Source organism: Anthonomus grandis, chromosome 16 (genome assembly GCF_022605725.1).
Source record: "Anthonomus grandis grandis chromosome 16, icAntGran1.3, whole genome shotgun sequence".
NCBI classification, from domain to species: domain Eukaryota; kingdom Metazoa; phylum Arthropoda; class Insecta; order Coleoptera; family Curculionidae; genus Anthonomus; species Anthonomus grandis.
Genome location: NC_065561.1, coordinates 482,858 through 504,245, shown reverse-complemented (window position 1 = coordinate 504,245; position 21,388 = coordinate 482,858). Strand labels below are relative to the sequence as shown.

Sequence of the window (21,388 nt, the reverse complement as noted above, 5' to 3'; positions counted from 1 at the left end):
ATATAAGGAAATGAGTGCGATCTGAGCGTACGGCACAATCACGCAAGTAATAAACCTAAAAAAAGACAAATTATAATAGTAGGTGACCAATCTTTTTATAGATTTAAGGATAGGATCATTAACCACCCAACATGTAATAATAACAATTTTCAAGCTATTAATAAACCTAATGCCCTATGTGCTCAAATCACAGAATGTTTGCCTAGTGCTTCAAAGGGTCTTACTTTAAATGATTTCTTGATTATTAGCGCAGATTTAAATGACTTATTAAAACATACTTATCCTTCATTTGGTGATTTGAACTTATACCTTAAAAGTTGTTCGGTGATAACAAATCTAATTTTAATATCGGTGCCTTTTCTAAGGTACAACAAAGAAATTAATGAATGTATATATAGATTCAATTGTAAGTTAAGTGACTATGCTTTTAGGCTAAACAAGGTTATTCGTGGTCAAATATCATATGTTGATTTTATTAACTCAAATTTTGTTGGTGAATTGGTTTGTAGTGTAATGAACCACTGTAGCTCTAGCAAAAGTTTAACTTTTATTAACACCAATGCCACTAATTTTTTATCGTGTTGCAACACGGATAGGTCTTCTGCGTGACTTAATGTTATTTTGGATGATGATAACGTTTTCTGGTCAAGTTTATTAAGTGATCATAATAACACAATTATTTCATGCTCAGGAAATATCTCTACGGTTAATCACACTTCCTTACCTCAAAGTCCTTTTCTTCTGATACGTTCACCACATTAGTAATATAAAAGATAAAAATTTAAAGATCAAAACATATACCAGCGGAAATTCTGTCGCAGCATTTTAGTATTGGGTATGTTAATATTCAGTCTCTTATTCCTTCCTTTAGTGATGTTATAGAATTGGCCGATGCCAAGATCACATACTTGCAGTAACTGAAACGTGGCTACCCAAGGTTTACCCAGACAGTATGATAAGTATACCGGGTTATCAGCCATTTCGTAAAGACCTGTGTGTGCTTATATTGCTAACGGCCTATCTTGTACAACTGTCGACAAAACTTTTTTTTTGATGAAATTATTGATTTGGAGCATATGTGGTTGGCTGTTAGAGTGAAGTGGCTGCACTCTTTGCTCGGTATTCTATACAGGCTATGTGTGGATCGAGATATGCAGGTTATTAAGTCGGGAACAGTGGAAATGTACGATTTAACAGACCATAGACTTGTTTATTCTTTCTTGAATTTAAGCCTCGAAGTACATAAATCTAAACTCATAACTTTTCGAAATTTTAGATATTTTGATAAAGATTTGTTTAATGCTTTATTCAGTAAAACTGATTTTGGCCAAATATTGACCCAAGGCTCTATTGATACTCCGTCGAAATACTGAACAAGCAACTAATTAAAATTTTTGATTACTTTGCGCCTTTAAAAACTATAAAGCTTAAAACACTACCTAAACCATATATAACTGACACAATGAAGAAAAGGCATATAATAGATATAAGCGCTCACTTGCTTCGTCTGAAAAAAATTACTACCTGTATCTTAAGCATTACTTATCAACTGCAATAAAAAATGAAAAAAAGGTCTACCTGACTTTTCAATTAAATAGGGTTAAAAATAATTCTAAAAAGATTTGGTCAAAGCTTAAAAGTTGAAATGTTCATTCACTAGGGCTTCATTTGAAATCCCAGGTAGCCTGAAAGATGTCACAAGAATTAGCGATTACTTTGCCAGCACAGGCGATAGGGCCATCTCAGTGGACCCGGAGCTGGTCAAATATTCGTCCAACACTAAATTACCTTCATCGCATAACACCTTCAAATTATCAATCGTTACAGAGTATGATGTTTATAAATCATTTTCGCAGGTTAAATCAAAATGTATGGGTATTAATGGGATAAGCATATCATAGCTTCTGTTTAGAATTAATTTTTTGGCTCCTGTGATAACGACTATTTACAATAACTGTTTACAGAATGGCGAATATCCTATCATGTGGAAAACGGCATTAGTAAAGCCACCGCTTAAGACTACACATGTCGGTAGTCTGGTACACATGTCAGATCCTTGGGAAAATTCTTGAACGACTGGTTTCCGACATGATAAACAATTTTGTTCACTCTCAACACATACTGCCGAATGTTCAGTCTGGATTTAGAGCTTGTCATAGCACAGCAACGGCACTTAGCAGGGTTACTAGTTGCATATCTGAAAACATGGATGAATCAAAGTTCTCCTGTCTGGTACTTTTAGATTATAGTAAGACATTTTAAATAACACTTATATGCTGATTGCTAAGCTGCACTTTTTTGGATTTTCTGATCAAGCTGGTGACTGGTTCTCATCATATCTAAATCATAGAAGGCAGGCTGGGGACCTTGATGGGACTAGGTCTGACATTCAATATCTTCAACATGGAGTGCCTCAAGGGTCCATTCTTGGTCCCGTACTTTTTGCCCTTTTTACTGCTGACTTACCATCTCAGATTTATCAATGCTCATCACATCTATATGCTGATGACCCTCAGCTTCTATGTTTATTTTATCCTGAAGATTCTTGCGAGGGACTTGCTGGTGTCAAAGTGATCTGGACAATGTCTCAGACTCATCTTCTAGGCATGGTTTGTTGCTTAATACCAAAAAAAGTGTACACCTGATTATTGGGTCCGAGGCCGTCAGGGCTAAGTTCATTAGGTTCATAAATTATTATAACAGATACCGCAAGATTTACAGAAACTCAATCAAAATGGCTAAGTGGACCTACTTTCAAAGGAGGATAAATAATTCCTCCAACAGAGCAAAAGAGTCTTGGAAGATTTTAAATGAGCTAAGGGGCAAAAATAATGTCTTGGTTATTCCAAGTACCTTAGATTCCAATGTCCTCAATTCCTTCTACTGTGATATTGCTAGTAACCTTGCAGCCAATCTCTCACAAAAAATAGATCCCAGGAGCTATCTCAGCAATGTGGTAGTAGCCGAATCTTTCTTTTTTGCCCCCACTAGTGTAGAAGAGCTTAAACAGTTAAGGGTTAATATTAAGAATAAGAGTTCATCAGGTTGGGATGGGCTTTCTCTTAAAATATTTTCTGCTTTACCTCTTGTTGCTTTGCAAGTCTTGGCCGAGTCAATTAACTTTTCATTTATGTCTGGAGTTTTCCCAGAGTGCTTAAAAAGAGCAATGATTGTTCCTCTTTACAAGGGTGGCGATCGCGACTGTCCTTCTTACTTTAGACCTATAGCGTTATTGCCTGCTTTAGCCAAGATAGTGGAACGGCTCGTTAAGGTGAGGATGCTTTCATTTTTAAATAGGTTTGGCCTATTGAGTCTTCAGCAGTTTGGCTTTCGTGAGTCTGTGAGCACAAATGATGCTATCTTTAGCTTTCTAGAGCACCTGTACAACCGACTGAATGTTGGTGAAGTTGCAGCAGCGGTATTCTGTGACTTGTCCAAGGCATTTGACTGCGTGAGTCACAGAGTGCTGCTGATGAAACTGGAGCTCTATGGTTTTAGAGGAACTGCCCTTGAGTGGTTTCGTTCCTACTTATCAAATCGTGTCCAGGCTGTCAAATTTATTTAAAACTTAATATAAATGTGGGTGTTCCGCAAGGATCAGTACTTGGTCCTTTACTTTTTCTCATTTATGTGAACGATCTGCCACAACTGCAGGTAACTGGCAAATTTACATTGTTGGCCGACGATACCACCATCCTCTGGCACGACTCTGATGTTTCTCAAATGGAGGCCAATATACGTGCAGATTTGTTAAAAATAAAAGACTGGTGTGATGCAAATTTTTTGACATTTAATGTTTCCAAAACAAATATCCTTAATTTTAAATGTAATACAAATGATATATGTTTAAATAATGAAGCCATCACCATGCCACCGTTCAGTAAGTTTTTGGGTCTTTCCATAGACAAGTTCCTTAAATTTGAAGACCATATTGTGAATGTATGTAGAAAAGTCTCATCAGGCTGCTACGCCCTAAGGGTTATTGCCACCAGTCTTAATTTCTCCATCGCCAGATCTGCATACTTCGCGATTATCGATTCGCACCTTCGATATGGAATTTGCTTTTGGGGTTCATGTTCAAATTCACTTTTTAGTTCAGTGCTTGTACTCCAGAAAAGGGCCATTAGATATCTATGTGGAGCCAAACCTCGTGACTCATGTCGCCGGCTTTTTGTAAGTCATAATATTTTAACCCTGTGTTGTATCTTTATTTTGGAAACAGTTTGCTTAGTTTTTAGAAAATATAAACAGGAACTCCACTTAGGAAGCCACTATAATACGCGACAAAATTATTTGTTGAGGCTACCCATTCCTCATTTTGAACTTGTCCGTAGCTCTATCATATATGGAGGTAGAAAGCTGTTTAATAAACTTCCACTAGAAATAAAGACAACTTAAGACTGAAAAAAGCCTACGTACAAGGACGAAAATATTTCTTGCTAGTAAAGCGTACTATAGTTTAAGTGAATTTTTTAATGATTAGCATTTAAGTATTTTTCAAAGTTTTATATAATTTTATTTTATTTTAAATTATGTTCTTGTTTTTATTCCTTTAATGTACAGTCTATTGGCTTTTTCTACAACTTCTATGTTTATATTGACAATAAAGCATTTTTGAGTTTGAGTTTGAGTTCAATTTTACAACCATTCATATAAAAGGAGTAATTATCCCGTCTGTTGAATATGCTAGAAACTGTGCTCTGTTTATTTAAAATTAAAGAGCGTTTATTCCTTTAAATATGTTTTTCCTGACCATATTAAATACCACTTGGTGGAATCCACAGCTAGACTACTGTAGCTCGGCTTACTATAGCTCCCTCAAGAAGAGTATAAAACAAAAATACAATTGGCTCAAAATATGTGTATGTGTTTTGCTTATGGAGGTCGAAGTTTGACCACATTACTCCATTATATGTCAATAATAAACATTTAAAATACAATTTTCGTGTTGACCTCCACTTTGCTATGTTTGTATATCGAATTGTAAAACAAAACTCTCTATCTTATCATACAGAATATTTGACTGCAAGGGGCACTTTACATAACCTTTACCTTAGAAATGTGGCACATTTTGATGGCCCTTTCATCGCACAACAAAATTTGAAAACTGTTTTGCCTACCGTCCGATAGAATTTCTCAATTCAAATTATTTACTAATGGCTGTAGCTGGTCATTGTTCTTTTAAAAATCAATACATCAAATTTTTACAACAGATGATAACTTTTTTTTTCTTCTTAATACTCTACGTCTGGGTTGTGTTAGTAGGCTTAAGTTGTCTGTATATTTATTTTTATTTAACTGTTTGCTTCTTATTATTGTTTTTTAATAGTACCGTATAATGTATGGAGTTATGGAAGATCGGTTTACGCGAATAACACCTTTTGTGTATATATGCTATATTAATGCACAATAAACTTGATTTTGACTTTGACTTTTGACAAAGTCCAGATTTGGCGCTCAGAGAGTATAGAAAAAATTTCCGTTACGGTAAATTCCGGAAAATAAGTTATTTGGCAAAATCTATGCAAAATTCAAGCAAGATGGTAATTTACTCCCCCAAGTTCAAAAAAGTAGTCCATTTTTCTCAAAGAGACCTCTTGATAATAAAAATTTAGAGATTAGAGGGACACAAAGTCAATGGTCTCAAAAGATGTTTATTTTTAAAAAAATGATTACACGTGTTTCGCCCTAAGGCATCGTCAGATCTAAAAGAAAATAGAAAGCAACCCTAGTACAAAAACAACAATGCATAGACACAAATTACAATATAGAGATTTGACTTACCGGTAAAGCTATTGGATTAACACCACAAACATTCAAGTTAAAACAAAAATAAATACATACAAAATAAAAATAATGTTGACGTTCACATTAATTTCGGTGTCAAAACTAATTAAATAAAAGTAAACAAAACAAGCAGAGTGAGGTTAAGTTGAACGGGAGAATGGAAAAAAAGCAAAAAATAAAATAAAAAATAAAAAGTGAAATATGACTTGGTCGAGAAATGAACCAGCGACCATCGGGTTCGTAGGCAAGCGCTTAACTTACGTGCTATCCAGGTCGTGATAAATATTGTTGAAAATTAAATGCGGTTCGAAGGTAAAAACATCATTCACACAAGACAGTACAGGACTCCTTTTTGCCCTTGTGATTTCCATCTTCTCTAATAGGTCAAGCATTTTTCCCTTGGGGCACTCATGAAGGATTTTTACATTTTCCGGGATGGAAGGAAAGTGTTTGAGGACAATAAATGACTTGCAAAAGCCGATTTAGTCTCGGTGATTTCGGTATCTTTGTGTTTATTATATTCTCTTAAGTGTTCCTGCACTCTCGTTTTTATTTTCCATCCAGACTGACCAATGTAAACGGCATTACATTCCCCGCAGTTAAGTGAGTAAACTCCCGATTGGGTTAAGGGTTCTCTTTTATCTTTAATGTTTACTTTCTTTTAGATCTGACGATGCCTTAGGGCGAAACACGTGTAATCATTTTTTTAAAAATAAACATCTTTTTAGACCATTGACTTTGTGTCCCTCTAATCTCTGAATTTTTACTCCCCGAAGACCTAAGAACAGACCCCGAAGAGTTGACAGAAGAGAAGCAGCTAGAAATTTGTCTACATTTCGAGGATATACCCAAAACCTTCTTCACCAGACAAGCCGCTTTGGAGTTAAATATCACAAGAAGCGTGATTCAAGATTGTTTAAAAATTAATAACCGTAAATCATTTAATTTTTAACCTGTTCAACATTTAGAAAAAAAGAGACTATGATGGAAGATTAAACTTGATAGGTTAATGAACAATTTTGATGAAAATGTCTTTAAGAAGATTATTTGGACTGACACACCTCAACACTAATTTTCAATAGGAAAAATACGCATTGCTGGAGTTATAAAAATAAGAAAAAGATTTTGGAAGTGAAAAAGAAGGGGAAATGATCCGTAAAGGTGTGGTGCGGAATTTATCAATTAAAAATTTTAGGATCAATTTTCTTTAATTAATATTTGCAATCAAGAAGATATTTAGATATGGGAAGGAATAAAATACAACCGCTAATAAATTAATATGAGATAAATTAATATGACACCAAGATGGTGCTTCACATCACAAAAGCTACACTATAAGTAAATTCCTAAACCAATAGTATAACCGTTGGATAAGGCAAAATGGAACAATTCCTTGGCCAGCTCGAAGTCCAGATCTTACTCCGTTAGATTTCTTCCTGTGGGGCACATTAAAAGACACTCTATACAAGCAAAGGCTTTCTACGGTTAGTGAAGTGCAAAGAAGTATTAGAGAGGCTGCCTACTTAAATCAAACAGATTTTGTATCCAATGCTATAGAACATTTAGAAGTTGCTTATACTATATGTATTATTCAAAATGAAGGGCATATTAAAAACTTACTTTGGACTTTAGTTAGCGTTATGTTGCTAATTTTTTAAGGCTGTTATTTTTTACAATTATAATAAATTTATGTCACAGAAGCGCGAATATTAACTATTGTTATTTCACAGCCTACTACGGTAAAATACTTAATTAGAGAAATGTGTTCAAAGAGCGTTATTATTGTTAAAGTATTGTAGAGTTGAAATTATATCACTCCAATAAAATTCTAAATATAAGATTAACTATTAACTAAATTTTGGTATAGGACAAACAGTGACCGCCTAAAGTTCCGCATAAATTCGATAAAAATCAGAGACATGATTTTTTGAGAAAACTCTCGGACCCTTCGATTTTTATTTTAAGTTGCGCATCATTTCACATACATTTTTATATACAGGGTAGACCAAAAAAAGAGATATGACGGTCGACGACAGTCATCGGTGATTTTTTTTTAATGAAATGCTATATTTTTTATTGCATTTATGAAATATAGGCGAAATTCCAAGCAAGTTTCGTATAACACACCTTATCTCAAAACTCAACTGTTTCAGAAATATTTACGTTTAACCAACAAGAAAGCAAGTAAGTACGTCTATTTACAAATAAGATAAAATGGGGGATAAAATATTATAAACTTTGAAAACTCTTATTAATGTATCAAGTGTTCAAACTAATCCCCACTTACTTCTTGTCAGACAGAAAGCAAGCCGGTTTACAAACTCTTATAAAACACTATCAATTATTTCGGGTGATATACGTCTAATTTCATATCTAATTCTATTTTTCAAATATTCTACGTTGTTTGGCTTCTCAATATAAACTTTACTTTTCAGGTACCCCCATAGAAAATTGTGTTTGTTTACATTCTGCGATTGTTCTGTTCCTGCGAGGTTGCCAAACGGCGTGCTAAATTTCTAACATTATGCCTGAAATAGAAGTTTGTGATATATGTAACAAAAATGTGGCTGATAATAAAGAAAGTTTACTATGTGATAAATGTCTTGTTTGGAAACATAGGCTGTGCCTCTCTATGAATCAAAAACATTTCCAGAAGCTAAGCAAATCAACAGAAGAATGGATTTGTAGCAAGTGTGTGAAAAGAACTAAGAAGCCGGAGCCTCAGACTTCTAATTACACAATTAATGATGTCATGAATGCCTTAAAAAACATGGAAAAGAAGTACGATGTTCTTTTCCAGAAATATGAAGAGCAGGTCAAAATAAATGAAGAGCTGAAACTGGAACTTAGTGGTATAAAAAAACAGTTAAATAAGAAGGGAGAAATACAAAGGGAGCTCACGAATAATGTTATTGTTTATGGGGTCCCTTATAAAACCACAGAAAATCTGCAGCAGCTGGTTTGTAACATTGGAAAGGAGCTTCAAGTAGATCTAGAGAGTAATTTTACAGCCCTTAGAGTAGGAGCCAAAGAAGAAAGAAAGAAGACACCCATCAAGATTAACATAAAAACTGAGGACATTAAGAAAAAACTTATGAAATTTCCTAAAAGGTATAATTTAAATACTTTGGTGTTAGGGTTTACTGAAAATCATAATGTGTATCTAAATCATGATCTAACTAAACATAACCTAGACTTATTTAAAAAGACACAAACATTTAGAAAGGAGAATAATTATAAATACCTTTGGTTTAGTAATGGGTCTATTTTATTAAAGAAACATGAAAATAGCAGGGTTTTAGTGATTAGTACAGAATCTGATTTAAAAAAAAACTAGATAAAAAAATCTAAATAGTGTTTATTTAAATATACAGAGTATTAGAAATAAATTCGATGAGATTGAATGTTATGCAAAGGACCGTAATGTAGATATTTTTATGTTTGTTGAAACTTGGCTATCTTCTGAGGAAACGCATCTATTTGAGTTGGACGGGTATCAATCAATCCATTCTTGTAGAAAAAAAAGAGGGGGTGGAGCTTCTATTTATTTAAAGAGTGGCTTAAATTTTAAGATACTACAAATATAAGAAAAAAATGATAATTTTAGTTGGGCATGTATTCAGATTGGTCATAAAAATTTAATTGTTAGTTTAGTGTATAGACCACCATCTTATTCATATGGTGAAACCTTAAATATGTTAGAAAGTATTATGAGTTCCTATCCAATTAATCATATTATTGTTGGTGATATTAATTTAGATTTATTAGATATTAGTAATAGAGAAATAATTAATTATAAAAACTTTCATATTAAAAATAAAATAAATATTTTAAATGCTACAAAAATTACGCAAAACACCAATAAACTTTTAGATCATGTATTAACTGATTTTAAATGTAAGGAAAAATGTTTAGTAAAAGTCGAATCTAATGCGCTATCAGATCATGAAAAACTAACTATACATTTGGATGAGATAGTTAGGCCGGCTAACGTAAAAACGACACATACTTTGAAAGGGATTAACAATGGAAACTTTAAAAGATTATTTGAACAACAAATAAAAGAGACAGAAATTACCTCATTCCAGTATCTTATTAATATAATACAATCTAGCAAGGCTGCAGCTGAATACGAGCGAAAAATAAAATGCATAAATAATAATATCTGGATAACAGAGCAGCTTGTAAACTTAATAAGAGAGCGAGATCGACTATTTGAAGACATGCGTAATAACGATAATAACAGAGAAATAAAAGACCAATTTCGTAACATAAAAAATAAAATTACTAATAAAATTAAAACACTTAAAAATACTCATTTTAGAAAAAAATGGGCAGAAGCAGGTTCCGATACCAAAAAACAGTAGTCAGTGATAAATAATTTATTAAGCAGAAAAAACCTTAATTTCAATAAAATTAAGGAGATAAATGTAAATAATAGTATAGTCTCGGATACTTACGAAATTGCAAACTGCTTGAATCGCCACTTTGCTAGAATAGGTAAACAAATTACTGAAGAGGTTCAAACTGAAATACTAGGCATTCCCTTTAATATTCGTGACACCTTTGGTTTCAATGAAATCATTTATGCAAATAGTTTTTATTTAGAAGAAGTCACTGATAAAGAAATATTAGACACAGTTAATAGTTTGAAACGTAACTCTGTTCCTGGAGATGATCAAGTTACAGTTAATAATCTTTGCGTATTGGGTCCCAGTCTAATCAAAATTCTTACAAACCTGGTTAACGATATTTTTGCTTCTGGTCTTTTTCCTGACGAACTCAAATTCGCTAAAATTACGCCGATCTTTAAGTCGGTATCTCAAGATTCTATGGGTAATTACAGACCAATTAGTTTAATAAGTACTTTTTTCGAAAATAATAGAACGGGTTTTAAAAGGCCGAATGTTGGACTTTATAAATAAATATTTGCACATGGACAAGTTTCAGTATGGCTTTTTAAAAAAATCTAACACGCTAAGTGCTACGATGGATTTCTTAAATGAAATAATTACTCAACTAGAAAGTAAAAAAAATGGTAGTGGCTGTCTTTATAGACCTGAAAAAGGCTTTTGACGTCGTTAGCTGGGATGTGCTTTTAGCTAAATTACATAATATGGGATTTAGAGGGCCCGTTTATAACATTTTAAAATCCTATCTATATAATCGACAACAAGCTGTGAATATTAATCAAATAGTTAGCGAAATTGAACTAAGTGAGTGTGGGGTTCCACAGGGCTCTGTTCTTGGGCCACTACTCTACGCTCTTTACGTGCTCAGTCTTAGGAGTGCTGGCTTGACTGGTCGATATTTTACGTTTGCGGATGACACAGCTATATTGTACAGTGATAGTGATCTTGAGAGCCTGGAGCGTGTTGTTAACACAGATCTTGAAAAATATTCCAAATGGTTACTGTGCAATAAATTAAAAATTAATATTCTTAAAACTAATTATCTATTTTTTAAACAAAAAAACAAAGTTTCTAGAAATCCGGTAGTAAAAATAAACAATATTTTAAGTGTCACACATTAAATATTTAGGGCTAATCATAGATGATAACTTGAACTGGAAAGAGCACTTAATGCATGTAACTAATAAAATTATACCAATGCTAGGAGCTATATACAGGGTTAGAGACTATTTAACGTTTAAAAGCAAGATGTATATTTACAATTCCTTTTTCTTGTCGCATTTTAGATACCTTCTCCCTTTGTGGGGCTCTTGTGGTCAGGTGAATTTTAATAAAATGCAGGTATTGCAAAATAAAATATTAAAGGGATTATTTAAAATTGATTGGCGTACAAGCACTGTGGACCTACATAGGAGGTTGGGTGTCTTAATGCTGAGAGAGTTACTTATATTTGAACAGGGCAAATATATGTTTAAAGTAACTAATAACATCCAAAAGATTAATGTGAGAATGGTCTGTACTGAAAATATTCACGATCATTATACCAGGGCTCAACGTGACATCTATTGGGACAATAATATCAGGACTAATGTAGATTTACGTAATCCAGTTTATCAGGCTATAATAGTATATAATAGTCTTCCAGTAGTCATTAAGAACATGGACTCGGTTGAAAAATTCACAGCGAAACTTTTAAGTCATATATTAGAATAGTTTTTCTTTTTTTTTTTCGTTTTGCTTGGTTGCTATAAATATACTTAAAGAAAAATATGTTTATTGTTTTGTTTTCTTTTTTTTTGAAAGGTTTATAGTATATTTAATATATCTGTATATATGGTTAAGGTTGTTGTACACTCTGAACGTTACATATCCTTGGTACCAGTGCATTGGCACTGTTTTAAGGATTTTGGTTTTGTAAAGATATGATTGTAATATGTTTGAAAATAAAGAAATTTGTAAAAAAAAAAATAGTCGCAGGGATTTAAGTCTGGTGACCTGGCCGGCCACTCTATTGGCCCTGTTCGAGGGCCCTATCCATCTTCCTGGGAACACTGTATCCAAGTAATAACGGACATCTCGAAAGAAATGTGGCGGTGCGCCGTCTTGCTGAAACCACAAATTATCTGTCGGGACAGCAGGGTCTTGTTCGTCTGGGTATAAGGCAGCCAAAGCAGGGATAAGATCTTCTTGAAGAAAATTCAAATAGCGTTGCCCTGTTAAGTTTTCTTCAAAAAAGTATGGCCCTATTACTTTATTTTCCACGATACCAGCCCAAACATTAATAGATTTACGGTACTGTGTATGAGCCTCAGTTGCCCAGTGTGGATTTGACACTGACCAGTACCGACAATTTTGCCGATTTATGACACTGTTTAAACAAAAAGTTGCTTCATCCGAAAACAAAACTCGTAACACAAACTGACGGTTATTATTGCAAATATGCAAATGTTCATCATTTGCTCACAAAATTGGTTTCTTCGATCAGGATCGTCCTCATTTAATTCGTGTATTAGTCTAATTTTATAAGGGTGGTATTCATTTGCTTTTAAGATGCGTCTTACTGACGTTCCGGCTATATTATTATCAATTGAAATTTGTAAAGTTGCATTATTTGGATTTTCTTCAACGGAGAGCAGAATGTTTAATTTTGTTTCTTTAGAAATTTTTGGACGATCTGATCTTGGCAAATCGCTAACATGACCTGAAGTTATGATGGTTTGGGTTTTTGGCATTAAACAATTCACTTACTTTTTTTTGCGTGCGCACTCGATCCCCGTACCCTAGCATCATCAAAATTTCAATTCGTTGGGTTTCCTTTAAATTAGCCATAATTTATTCTGATAAAAACTATTAATTTTCGAACCGACAGTGACATTCGAAAATGGAGATTCTTTACAAGTGCAACCATGGAAATAGAAATAATTGACAGTGTTTGTAACATTATTTTTATCCTCGATTTCACCTTAATTTGTAAATAGACGTACTTATTTGTTTTCTTGTTATTTAAATGTAAATATTTCGGAAACAGTTGAGTTTTGAGATAAGGTGTGTTATACGAAACTTGCTTGGAATTTCGCCTATATTTCATAAATGCAATAAAAAATATAGCATTTCATTTAAAAAAATTACCGATGATCATATCTTTTTTTTTGTTCCACCCTGTATACAAAAATTTATGTGAAATAATGCGCAACTTAAAATAAAAATCGACGGGTCTGAGCGTTTTCTCGAAAAACCATGTCTCTAATTTTTATCGAATTTATGCGGAACTTTAGGCGGTCACTGTATATATGAAGAGTGGTCGAGCTAAATGATCTAAGTGCCAAAATATGCATTTTCGTTTTTTGTGCCACCGCCAATATCCTACTATGAGATCTAAGTGCCAATTTCACCCTAGGGCTTGCAAACGAAGTCCAAAGATGGGGCTACCTCTATGTCCGGCATCATATTCTTTGCTAATTGATCTAAGTGCCGGTATGCAGGTCGATATTCTTGGTTGATTTGTCGTTAGATTCGATTGTTATTGTCTGTGTATTTATATGTTAAAGTAATTACAATGAACTCTATTGCGTTTGGCGATAATACAAATACGAAATCAAGAAGAAAAAAACAGAGTGAAGCTAGATTGAGTGGAAAATCTGATGTTACACAAAAATCAAAGCTGCAAAAACCTGGAAAAGCCGTTCCCAAAAATGAGGTTAGTACGAGATTCTTAACGATATTTCGCTTGAAATTTTAGACCGCTCGCGGCGCGGCCCGATAGTCAAATCTTTGTAGCCGATAGTTATATTACCCTGAGATTTTTTTAATTTCAGATCACCTGTAAATGTAAATTTAGCTGTAGGGATGTGATTGGTATGAAAGTTAAGCTTTTTGATCTATACCATGGCCTTGAACTCAACGAGCAAGGCAGCTATCTCATGGGATTATTGCAAGTTTTATCAGTCCAACGTCGCCACCATGGTACCTACGATGATTCAGCAGAAAGCAGACGACAATGTACCATAGCTTTTGCTGTTCCAGATGGGCAAGGTAACGTAAAAAGGGTATGTAAAAAAACGTTTTTGAACATATTTGCTATCAGTCCGCAAAAGATTACCACGCTTGTTAGGCGTAAAAAGAAGGGGCATACAACCTTCAAGGATAAACGAGGAAGTTGTAAAAAATTCAAGTACACTCTTCATGATAGAGAGATGGTAAAAGACCACATCAACAGCTTTCCGAGGGACGAGAGCCATTACAGCCGTTCCCAAAGTGAAAAAGAATATCTCTGTCCGGACCTTAATGTCTATAAGCTATTCAACGCTTTTAAAATAAAACATCCTGGTTGCATTATAACATACAAATTCTATAGAAGAGTTTTTATAAAGGATTTTCCAAATCTTTCTTTTAGAAGACCTAGAGTTGATACGTGCAAGACTTGTGATTTACTTTTTTTAAGAAGCAAGGACATAGACTTTAATGTATCAAAAAAAGCTAAAAACAAGCTGAAGTTGCATCATAGAAAAACAGATAAAGCTCTAAAGGTCATTCAAGAAGACAGTGCGAGTAGTACTCTTCCAGGTAGCGATACCTGTACCATTACCATGGATCTACAGAAAGTTTTTTTCCTACCAAAATTAACGCATAGTAGTATGTATTACAGCCGCCAGTTGTCATGCTACAATTTTGGAATACATGTGCAAGATACGTCAGATGGGATAATGTGCATCTGGCATGAAGGACTGTCGGGCCGAGGTGACAACCAAATGACATCATGTCTTCTACAAGCCTTGAACACAGGTCAGCTTTCAACTTATAAGCGAAAACTATGTATATGGAGTGATAACTGCGAAGGGGAAATTAAAAAACCGAATGTTCATTTTCTTATACATTTTATTAGTAGCCAATGGACATTTTGACACCATTGACCATAAATTTGTAGTTTCCGGCCATAGTAGATAGAGATTTTGCCCTTATCGAGAAACAAGCAAAACGTTCTAAGCTTCAGACAGTAAACGATGTCAAAACGGCAATTGCGGCTGCTAGACCTTCCAGGCCATACAGATTCTTAGATATGGGTGAATGTACCTTTTTTTGATTTTGATAAACTATCATCAAAACTTATAAATACAACTAAACTAGGCATTACACAAGCGTCGTGGTTACGTGTGACGAAAGAAGAGCCCGACATAGTATTGTACAAGAAAAATTTCAGTGACTTAATAGAAGTGTATTAAAAAAGGGTGTGACTGTGCAAAATTTAAAGTCGGTTGAGCTCTTAGCCTCGCCTGATGTTGAGCAAATAAAGGAAAGTAAGAAAAAAGACCTTCGCGCAATGCTAAAGTACATTGATCAGGACAATAGGGCATTTTTACCACTATTTTAGATTTTTAATCATTTATTATTTTTGTGGACTTAGATCATTTCCGCTATTTCTTCACTTATTTTGCTTTACGAAGTTTCTTTGATGTCTTACCACAGAACATTTGTTTTAGTTTATCTCTGTGTTTGTTAATAAAGCCAATTTTCCATAAAAAAAATTACATTTGTTTTATTTTCCTTATTTGTCAAGTTTTCTTTAATTTGTAGCAATTTTTAATTTTGGCACTTAGATCACTTAGCTCGACCACTCTTCATTATATCGATGCATAGCTTTTTTTGCTCTTTTTAAAATTACTTTATAAAATACAGGGTATTCCATTAAAAAAAACTAAAATATTGCAAATTGAAAATTTAAAAATATACCTTATTACCTGAAATATCATGTCGATCAATAGGAGGTAGTCTTCTTAAGTCGTGGTAGGAATTTTATTAAAAAGTCTTAATTACCAACATTACAAAACACTGTATGCCGAGGACATAAATTTGCTAAAAAAAAATACAAAACCTTAATTTTTGTCTAAACTACACAAAATTCGGATAGGTAGTACTTATCAAAGTTGTCTTTATTTCTCCCAAGGAATCTAAAAATATACGGGGTGTCCCATTTAAAATTCTGGTGTTAAAGTCGGTGCAGCACTTTTTGAACACCCTGTATTAATGAAACTCCAATAATTTAAAAATTCGCTTGAAACGAAAACACTTTTGTTTAAAGAAATTTTGCTGGCACACCCTGTAGATCCTGAGAAAAGGTACCCTGTACATTTTGAAAATGTTATGTTTTAATAAAAAGATACCCATTTCCAAGGTATCCAATTCCTTTTTAGTAATATACAGGGGGTCCAGTTTAAATGTCACTAATTTTCATACGTGATACAGAATTTAAAAAGAAATAGACTTTCATCATAAAATTTTTCTCAGAAATGTTTAATAACAAAGATACAGGGTGTTAAAGTTAAGAATAATTATTTGTTGATTTATCATAAATTTTAAACTACCAGCTTAATTTTAATTAAATTTCGCATGCAGGTTATTGTAGTGAATTATCAATTACTGATGAAGATAATTTAAAAAAAAGTGCCAGTGGCGTAACATACGGAAGGAGTTTCTTACCGCAAATCTGCGAGGTTTTAAAATATTTTTTTATAGGAAGTCAACTGTTTTAAATTCTTCATTTAATTTGGAAAAAAGTTACTCTTGCAAAATTATGATTTAAGGCACTGTTTTTAAAATATCTTAGTTACGCAATTCGTACAAAAACGCCAGTTAAAATGCTGCAAAAACTTTAAAAAATATATATTTTTAGGCTTCAATCTTAAATTAAACCTGTCAAATGAAATAATGACTTAAAGTAACTTTTGATCATCTTTTATAATCAACTTTTTTACAAATCCAAGCCCGAGTTCCTTTTTTTTATAAATTTTTGCAAAATTTTAGTCGGTTTTCAGAACAATTAAATTAAGATATTTTAAAACAATGTATTAAATCATAATTTTGGAAGAGTAACTTTTTTTCCAAATTAAATGGAGAATCTAACAGTTAACTTCTTATAAAAAAATATTTTATCACCTCGCAGATTTGAGGTAAAAAAGGATTAAGTCCCTTCGTATGTTACGTCACTGGCATTTTTTTTAAATTCTTTCGTTTTGTTACTATATTTTAGGATGTTTTTTTTTATTTATATAATTTATGCAGAATAGATGAGTATAGAAAATTAGTAATTATGTTAATAGATTGGTTTTTTTTTGTATTTTTAACTCATTAACATCATTATTTGTAAGGCCAATAGCATACTCTATATCGATAATAATCTGCTCAAGACGAAAGTCATGATTATCATAAGGTAGATTAAATTTATTGCCCAAAGCTAAAGTTACTTCTACATTTTTTGGAAAGGTGTACTTTGTTAAATTTTTAAACCATTTTGTTTCAAAATTCACTACATATATTTTAAGGGCGTATTCCTGAGGTCAAAATAAGACTTTTTTTCCTATAAATATGGGTCCTAAAATGCACCCCCTTCAAGCTACAGCCATCGCAAGAAGTGTAAAAAAATCGATTTTTTAAAACTGTATCTACAGTTTTGCATCAAATTTAATGAAATTTGGTCTATTTACTTTTTATCTTAGAAAAGGCGTAAAACTAATTTTAAGGGGTAAACTGAGGGAGTGCACACTTTTGACGGCCAAAATTTTATGTGTACATACATATTTTTTAAATTAAGCTACACCAAAAAATAGACAATACAAAAATTTTAATTTTTGGTCTCCTGCATTTTTTTCATACGACTATTAGTTTTTGAGAAAATCGCTGGTGAATAAAAGGATAGCAATATCGTAAATTAAAAATCAAAGAAAAAATGTAGGAAGTAGGCTGTGTTTCGCAATTGTTGACATTTTTATTTTTGAGGTTTAGGTGTAAAATAAATTAGTAGTTACCAGTAGTTTACTTCCCGTTTTAGATTTAAAGTGTAGTTTTTATTCCTATGTTTTATTTCTAAACGCTAACATTGCTAAAATGGAAAATGAACGTTATTCATTCGAACATCTTGCAGACATCCATTTTGTTTATGGTCTTGCTGATGGTAACGCTTATGAAGCTCAAAGATTGTATCAGTTTAGGTTTTCTAATCGCCGACTCCCGAATGTACGAACATTTTCAGAGTCACATCGGCATCTTAGGGAATACGGTAGTTTTCGGACCCCCAGGAACAATGCAGGCAGACCGCAACAAGCACGAAACCCAGTGACAGAGGAGCAAATTTACAATGCCATCGACGACGATCCTGGCCTGACAAATAGCTCAGAATTTGGATGTTTCTCATGCAACTGTCTGGCGGGTTTTGCACGAAAATAGCTTGTATCCATACCATATTCAAAGAGTTCAAGCTTTGCTACCTCAAGATTTCCCAAGGCGCCTACAGTTTGCAAGGTGGTTATTTCAGAGATGCGCGAGAGATAATAATTTTTTATCAAGTATTCTATTCACAGACGAACCTCATTTTTCGCGGAAAGGGGTGGTGAATTTTCACAATGTGCATGTTTGGGCAGCAGAGAATCCGCACGAAATTAGGCAATCTCACCACCAGGAGCACTTTAGCCTCAATGTATGGGCAGGTTTAGTGGGAGATGAGTTAAATGGTCCTTTCTTTTTTCCTAGAATTTTAGTTGGCGACACTTATTTAGACTTTCTATAGCACCATTTAAATAGTTTACTAGACAATGTACCTTTAAATGTGGGAGCAAACATGTGGTTTATGCATGGGGAGGCACCGTCATTTTCGTATAACAGTGCGTGACTATTTAAACTTTGTGTTTCCTGAGAGATGGATTGGTAGAGCAGGCCCAATACCATGGCCTCCACGCTCCCCCGAGTGCAATCTTCTGGATTTTTTTTTCTGGGGATATGTAAAAAGCCTCGTCTATAATCCTGATCAAGTGCCTTCGCTCGAGGTCCTAAGGCAAAGAATTATTGATGCCTTTGAAACAATAAGAAATACTCCCGGAATTTTAGAGCGAGTAAGACAATCTATGAGAAGACGAATGAAGGCTTGTATTGCAGCGGGTGCGCATTTCGAGTACTTTTTATAAAAAAAATATTTGTTCCTCAGAAGTTTATTGTTTATTTAAAAAATAATTAATTATTATGTTAATAAATGTTAAATAATTTTTTAACCAATTTTTGTATTTTTATAAACCGTCATTCTTTAATGTAAATAATAATTGTTCATCAATTTATTGAAAAAACCTCAATAACAAAGTTTCAACAATAGCAAAACCAGTCTACCTATTTATTGTTAAATGTCGTGCCGCTTAAAAAATGTCCTAAAACAAATAGTCACAGCCTACTACTTAATATTATCTGTTTAAATTTTAATTATTACGTTATTGGTAGCCTTTTATTCATCGGTGATTTTCTCAAAAACTATTCGTATTATCAAAAAAATGCAAGAAACATAAAATTTAGATTTTTGTATGGCCCATATTCTGGTGTAGCTTAATTTTTAAAAAAAGATATGCGTACATAAAATTTTGGCCGTCAAAAGTGTGCACTCCCTCAGTTTACCCCTTAAAATTAGTTTTACGCCTTTTCTAAGATAAAGAGTATTTCTAAGATTAGATAAAGAAATAAATTTTATTATTTTTTAACGGATTGTACCTGAATGTAATTTTAATTGTGCCGTGGTTTTTGTTTTTTTTTTGTTGTTTTAAGTTTTGTACACGTAAAGAAAATTTATTTCAATAATGTTTTTTATGTGCTTCAAATTATTTTGTTTCATCTCTGTGATTACTTGAATATTTTTTTTTAAACATTATCCATTTCAGTGTTCTGAGGATGATTTAATATAAGTCGAAACGTCGACATTTAAGTAACCAGGTTTCTGTTTTATTTCTGATCCCACTCAACAACCCTCCACAATATTGAAGATATTAGGTCACAAACACGAAACTGAAAATATCCTTGCTTAGGTTACATATTGTCCGATTGCCATAAAATCACCTTTCTCTTACATATTATCTTTAAAAGTAACTAAAATAACTGTATAAATTTACAACTAGTATTAAGCCTTTTTAATAAACTCTAATTTTGTGCCGTTATTTAGTAGACTTATGACGATAAAAATTTGTAAGATAATGAAAAAATTGTAATGTTATTAGTACCAAAAAAAAGCAACGAGATATCCGGGTTCATATTTAGAAAACCTAAATCGATAGTGTAATAGCTAGAACATTAATATAGTTATTATGTTGTAGAGCGGAAAAAATTTTAAACTCAAAAATGTAATTAATGTCTCCAACATTTTACAATTTTTGCGAAATTCAACCAAATTATTAATTTTAATTTTTCACAAAGCAGCCTATAGTTCAAAAACTAATAAGAATTTTATAATATGGTAAAAAAACTTAAACGGGTATTAAAAGGGCAATTTTTTACAATTATACCGATCCTATAGCATTTATTATATATCGGGTATGATTATTTAAAACACCATAGAGACTCAAAAAAATCAATATCTTCAACCTATCCTTAGATCTGTGATAAATCATTTTATAAAATCAACCAGAAAATAAACGTGCCTATTACACACAGTAAAATAAATAAATATTATAAAGACTGTTTATACTTACAACAAAATATAATAGAGTCTTCATCTCCATTAACTTATAAAGTCCCAATTAAACAAAACAATATAACAATAACGTTTATTATACAAAAACGCACCAAAGTCAATTCAAGTTGAATGTCACTAGCAACGTGATGGTCAAGAATCACACACCTGAACTACACACCGTACGTACGTATAAAAACATTAATATGGTACCATCTAAATTTGGCACGCTTTGGTGGTACTACCAATTCCCGCGGTTAGGTACTTGAAAATGCACCGATAAGCCTAAGGTAGTTCAAACGAAAGTTCCACTTAATAGTAAATTAAACTAAAGAAGCAGAGGTAAGTATGCGGTATACCAGACTAACCAGTTCGATGAACAGATTTGCGAATTGATTAACACATATTTTTGACCGCGAAAAGGTCAAAGAAATGGTTCCGTTGTTTTTTATTGAAGACTGTACCGATTTTTGGGTTTTTATGAATTTAAATTAAAATTGACGTATTATATGGTATGCGTTTTTTTTATTTTCAAAAAAATAATACTTACTCTTAATAACTTATTTCAGGGAATTAGAATATACTTATTTATATGATTGCTAAGTTATTATAAATGTTATACAATCAGAGTTGCAACGAGTCAAATTTAAATAGACTTAAGTCTTGAGTTTTAAGTCACATCCAAAATCAAAAGATTTAAGTTTTAAGTCAAATCGAG

The 21,388-nt window shown here is 32.9% G+C and overlaps 1 protein-coding gene across 1 annotated transcript in view; it reads right to left on the bottom strand.

Moving 5' to 3' along the window:
• The window catches only part of LOC126745635 (uncharacterized), a 127,917-nt gene extending 106,905 nt beyond the window's left edge, over positions 1–21,012 (bottom strand). The window contains exon 1 of the mRNA XM_050453567.1: positions 20,690–21,012. Within this exon, the coding sequence (XP_050309524.1) occupies positions 20,690–20,719 (30 nt within the window). The 5' untranslated portion in view covers positions 20,720–21,012. The remainder of the gene's footprint in view (positions 1–20,689) is intronic.
• Between the last annotated feature and the right edge of the window lie 376 nt (positions 21,013–21,388).